We start from the raw sequence: 5,200 nt of genomic DNA on the forward strand, positions 1-5,200 counted from the left end.
GCCCGTACAGCTGCTGCCGAAGGAGGAACTTGTAGACACGTCGCAGCACGCCAGCTGGCTCTCGGGCCTCATCCCCGTGAGGTCCACGGCGCCCGCCGGCTCCTCCGGGAGCAGCGTGGTCACAGTGCCTGCCGCGCCCTCTGCCATCTGCACCAGCACGGTGTGTGGCTTCCTGGCACCCAGCTCCGGCACCGGGCCTGCCTTGAGGCCAGTGCTCTGAGCAGTGCCCATCTGAGTGATCAAAACATCTCTTCTGGCCAGAGGCGCCACCTGGTTGGGCAGGTTATACCTGGCAACCTTGGCCTCCCTGGGTCTTCCCCGGGGCCCACCTCGGTACGGGGCTGTCTGGACGGCCTGCTCCACCTGCCTGACCTGGGCCAGGCACACGGGGCTACCTGTCCCCTGGCCGAAGTCGAGGCGGCTCTGGAAGGGGTCTCCATAGACCACAGGCTGCTTCTGCTGAGCCAGGAGCACAGAGGAGGCCACGGTGATGCTCACGGTGGTGGCCGTGCCGATGAAGGCCTGGGTCTGCTCCTGGGCGTTGAGGTTGATGACCAAAGGCTGCACCGCTGTGGACTGCCGCCCTGGGCCCGGCTCCAGCGCCAGGCCGTACTTCCTCGCTTCCACGGCCAGAGAGGTCAGGTCCATGCCCTGGTCAGTGAGGATGATGGGCGTGGGCTTGACGGCCGTGCGGAGGTCCACCACGGCACTGCCCGGGGGCCTGGGCCCGGGCTCCACCCTGGACGTTCCCGGGACGGAGGAGATCCGGCACAGGGAGATGTTCTCGGCAGGGAGGGCGCCCCAGCCGTACAGCGCCAGGGGCCCGTCCGCACCGGCACTGGCCGCCCGCGGGAAGCCAGGCGGCCCAGGAGGCTCTGAGGGCAGCGGAGACGCACTCAGAGGGGTGGTCTGGCTGTAGCCGTGGGGGGTGGGCTGCGTGTCGGTGGGGGACACCGGGGAGGTGGAGGCACTGGCATGGACCATCCTAGTCTGGCTGGAGGCCGCTGAGGCCAGTGTGATGACCATGAAGGGGGCCTCCCGAGGGGACTGCTGCCACGCCAGGCGGGGCGCGCCGGGTCCGTGTGGCGTTTGCGTGCCCTGCGCCACCATGGGGGATGGGGTGGGGGCGCCAGGGCTCCTCGGCATGTCCGAGGCCGGGGCCAGGCTTGGCGTCTGTGTAGAGAACTCGGCTGTGGCCCTGGGGCCCGGCTTGCCAGGGGAGAAGGTGGGGCTCTCTGAGGGAGAAGATGGGGAGAGCGGTGGGCTGGAGCCCGGGAAGTAGGCATATCCCTGGGAGGGCGGGGCAGGGCCGCCCTTGCCGTCACTCACACGCAGGGGCTTCTCTCTGGCGGCAGCAGGACCACTGGGCGCCTGGGGCATCTCTTCCGTTTGGGATCCATAGTTTGCGGTGGTCGGGCTCTGCCCATAGCCGTGGGCTGTGGCAGACGGCGAGGGGCTGCGCTCGGAGCCTGCAGGCGACGCCAGGGTCCCATACCCTCGAGCCGTGGTGGCTGGGGCCCCCGGGCCCTGGGGAAAGGATGTGCTGGCCTCCTGGGGGGCAGGGCTGGGGGAGGCAGGAGAGCTGTGCAGCTTGCGGGGGTCCTGAGGCTCCTTTGCAAAATGCTGGGTAACTCGGACGTCAGGAATGACCCGGCCGCCACTGCCGTCGGAGGAGGTGGAGGTGGAGGTGGAGAAGGGCACGGGGGCAGCGAGCTGGGTGGGGCTGGTGCCCGGGGTGAGCGGGCCGCCGTTTTGCTTCATGGGGTCCACGTACGCACTCTCGGCGTTCAGAAACTGCTTCTCCTTCTTCTTGTCCTCGGCGAAGGCCAGGTCTCGGGAGGAGGCCTGCCGCCCGCGGGCCAGGCTCTGGGACGTCTGCAGGGTCTCCTCGTACATGGCTGCCCCCAGGCCGGCGGGAGTGCCCTCCGCAGGCAGCGGGGCAGCCCTGCTGTAGTCACGGTCTGGGGCTTCCTGGAACTCAAAGGAGCCCTGGGCCCGGGGGCCTGTGGGCTGAGAGGGGCCACCCTGGGGCCCCCGGCCGCCCGCCACCTGGCCCTGCTGCCGCTGCTGCAGCAGCTCGGCCTTCCGCATCATCTCCTCATAGGCCTCCTCGGCACTCTTGAGGGGCCGCCCGGCGCTGGGGATGCCGGAGCTGCCCGCGGGCGGCTCAGTGGGCGAGTAGAGGGACATGAAGGTGGGCAGGCTGTACTCACTGCCTGACTTGTAGAGCCGGGCGGGGCCGCCGTCCAGGGCCTCGGCCTCCGAGTCCAGGGAGGGCGAGGGTGAGTACTCGGAGCAGGAGGAGCGGTGCAGCTCCTCCATCTCGGCCGCCTGCCGCAGCTCCTCCGTGGGGGAGGCGTCCTCGATGGGCGACAGGTTGCTGGGTGGCGTCTTGGAGCGCTCACGCCGGCGCTGGGCCCGCAGCTCCTCCTTGTCGCGCCGCGTCTTGCGGACGGTGCTGCGGATGCGCTGCTGCTCCACCTCCCGCATCTTTCTCCTGCTCGCGGCAGCAGCTCCTCCTCCTCCCGCAGCTCCTCCTCCTCCGAGGAGTCCTCGATGGTGGGCAGCAGGGGCCCGTGGGAGCGGTGCCGGGCCTTGCGCTGCTGCTTCGCTTCCTCCAGGCGCTGCCTGCGGCTGGGGCTGCTGTCGCTGTCCTCCTCCAGGGAAGACAGGGAGGTGGGCGAGGTGCCCGAGGTGTAGCTGGGCGTGGAGGCGGGCAGCGTGGAGGAGTGCTCCCCGCGGGAGCGGTCCTCGGGCGAGCCCGTCAGGCTCTCCATCTCCAGCTCGGGCTCGCGGTCCAGGCTGGGGTCAGCGCCTGGGCCCAGGTCCAGCTCGTGGCCGTAGCTGCCTGTGCTGTTGAGCTCGATGGTCTTGAAGCGGCGGAGCCCGCCCTGCAGGGCCCCGGTGCCGTCGACGGCCTCCGCGGGGCCTCCCTCGGAGAGCAGCTCCTCGTAGCCCGTGGTGGCGTTGTGGGGGAGGCGCCGCTTGGGCAATGCCGCTGCCTCTTGGCTGGGCTCGGGCCTGGGCCTGGGCCCGCCCTTCGGGGTGCCATGTTTGGCCAGGCCGTGCCTGGGGGTGGCCGCGTCCTCCTCCTCCAGGTTGTCCTCCTCGGCGCTCATCTCCAGGATCTGCCGCCGCATGAACTCCTCGTCGGTCATGGCTGCTGCCCGGGCGGGGGGCTGTGCAGGGAGCGGGGACAGGCCGCCCTCGCTGCTGTCCTCCACGTAGTCGTGCCGCAGCTGGCTGCCGAAGTCGTCCGAGGACTCCGCCGTGTCCCGCTGCTCCCGCTCGCGGCCCCACTCCACAGAGTCCTCCTCTTCCTCCAGGATGTCCTCCAGCTCCTCATCGGAGTCGAAGGCCTCAGGCATGATGGACAGGGAGTGGGGCCGCCGCTTCTGCTCCTCAGCACTGCTGCGGGGCGCCTTGCTCCGCTCGCCACTGGAGGCTGGGCCCTGGGCCTGCAGGGAAGGCCGCACGCTGCCCGCCTTGTGGAGCTGGGAGGGGCTGGGCGGGCGGGGCCCGGTCACCCCTGCGCTGTCCAGCTGCTCCCCCTCCTGCTGCACCACACCGGTGATCTCGCTTTGGGAGCTGGAGACGCCGTCGGAAGAATAGCCCGTGTCGCTGAGGCTCTGTGGGCTCCGGGACAGGTCCTGGGAGTAAGGCTTGCCCACCAGCTCCTGCAGCAGCGAGAGGCAAAGGCTGACCCCGTGCAGACAGCTCCTCGGAGCCCCGCCCGCTCCGTCAATCCCAGCGCCACCCCGGGTCACAGCCCCACCTCTCCGCCTCTCTGGCCTTGAATAACCTGCAGGTTCCCAGGCAAGCCCCAAGCAGCCCCAGGTTCTCAGAGAAACCTGACTGGGTCTAACGGTACCAAAACCCAGCAAAGCATGCAGCAGGCGCCAGGCACAGGGCTAGCTCATAGTCCACAGCTGCAGCCCCCACGGCCTCACAGAGGCCGCCCTGCCCTCCTCTGGGGTCCACGGGCCCGGCCGACACCCCAGCCCCAGGGCCCGAGCCGTCCCTAGACGTGCACTTGAGTTAGGGTCCCCGCGAAGCGAGTGGCACTGACCTCGGCCTCCCCACCCTTGGGGGCTTCTGGAGCAGCCTTGACGGCGGGGGTGGCGGGCTCGGTCCTCCGCGCCCCGGCCTTTGCCTTCGGAGTCCCAGGGGGCAGGGCAGTCTCTGGAGGGGGTTTCGGCACAGGCTCCGCTTTGGCCGGGGGTCCCGTCTTCTTTTCCTGGGCACCGCTTGGGGTCCTGCTGGGCTCAGAAGCCCTGAGGGGCTTTGCTTGGGGGCTGGCCTTGGTGGGCAGGGGGCTGGCCTTGGCAGGCAGAGGGCCTGAGGGCTGGCCCGGCCCCTGGGGCCCTTTCTGCTTCGGAGGGGCTGTTCCGGCCGCACGGTGAGGGGCCCCGGCGGGGGGCTGCGGCGAGGCGGGCGGTGGGCAGGGGGCTGGCTCCCCCAGGCTGCCCTCCAGCAGTCGCTTAGTTTGGCAGTTCAGACAGAGCCACTCGGATTTCTGTGAGGAGAGGAAGGGAAGTGGGGATCATGGAGACACTGAAGTACTCAGAGTATCTCCATGACCCTCTGTAACCTGGAGGAGGAGCAAGCCTAACGCAGGCACAAAGCAGAGGGGAAGACTGGTGGGTGTGCTGCCCCAGATGGCAGACTCTCCCAGGCTTAAGGCATTCGGAGCCCGGCCGGCGTGGCTCAGGGGTTGAGCGTCCACCTATGAACCAGGAGGTCACAGTTCGATTCCTGGTCAGGGCACAGGCCCGGGTTGCGGGCTGGATCCCCTGTGGGGGGCATGCGGGAGGCAGCTGATCAAAGATTCTCTCATCGTTGCTGTTCTATCTGCCTCTCCCTCTCCCTCTCCCTTCCTCTCTGAAATCAGTAATTTTTAAAAAGCACGTATTCAGAGTTAAAATGATGAAACCAAAAGAAGGGTCCCTTCCTCTCCCCACAGAGAGCTTCCCCCACCAGACAAGGAGACGGAGGGGAGGGGAGGGGAGGCTACGGCACAGAGGTCTGGACAAGAGGGGCATCTGGGCCCCCAGGGAGCAGACAGCCCCTCTGGCTGGTGTGGAGCCTCAGCAGGCCAGCAAGGGCATCAGACAGGGCACCCCTGGGGTGTGGTCCCTCCCACCTCCTTCCCCAGCCCTTCCTTCCCCAGCAAGGGCTGCGGGCGGCGGGGGGGGGGGGA

The 5,200-nt window shown here is 69.0% G+C and overlaps 1 protein-coding gene across 1 annotated transcript in view; it reads right to left on the reverse strand.

Moving 5' to 3' along the window:
* BSN (bassoon presynaptic cytomatrix protein) overlaps nucleotides 1–5,200 on the reverse strand; it is a 35,842-nt gene that overhangs the window by 11,587 nt on the left and 19,055 nt on the right. Inside the window, 3 exon segments of the mRNA XM_023747823.1 lie at nucleotides 7–2,505; nucleotides 2,508–3,677; nucleotides 4,070–4,516. Coding sequence (XP_023603591.1) covers nucleotides 7–2,505; nucleotides 2,508–3,677; nucleotides 4,070–4,516 — 4,116 coding nt within the window.

Source organism: Myotis lucifugus, unplaced genomic scaffold (assembly GCF_000147115.1).
Source record: "Myotis lucifugus unplaced genomic scaffold, Myoluc2.0 scaffold_999, whole genome shotgun sequence".
NCBI lineage: Eukaryota > Metazoa > Chordata > Mammalia > Chiroptera > Vespertilionidae > Myotis > Myotis lucifugus.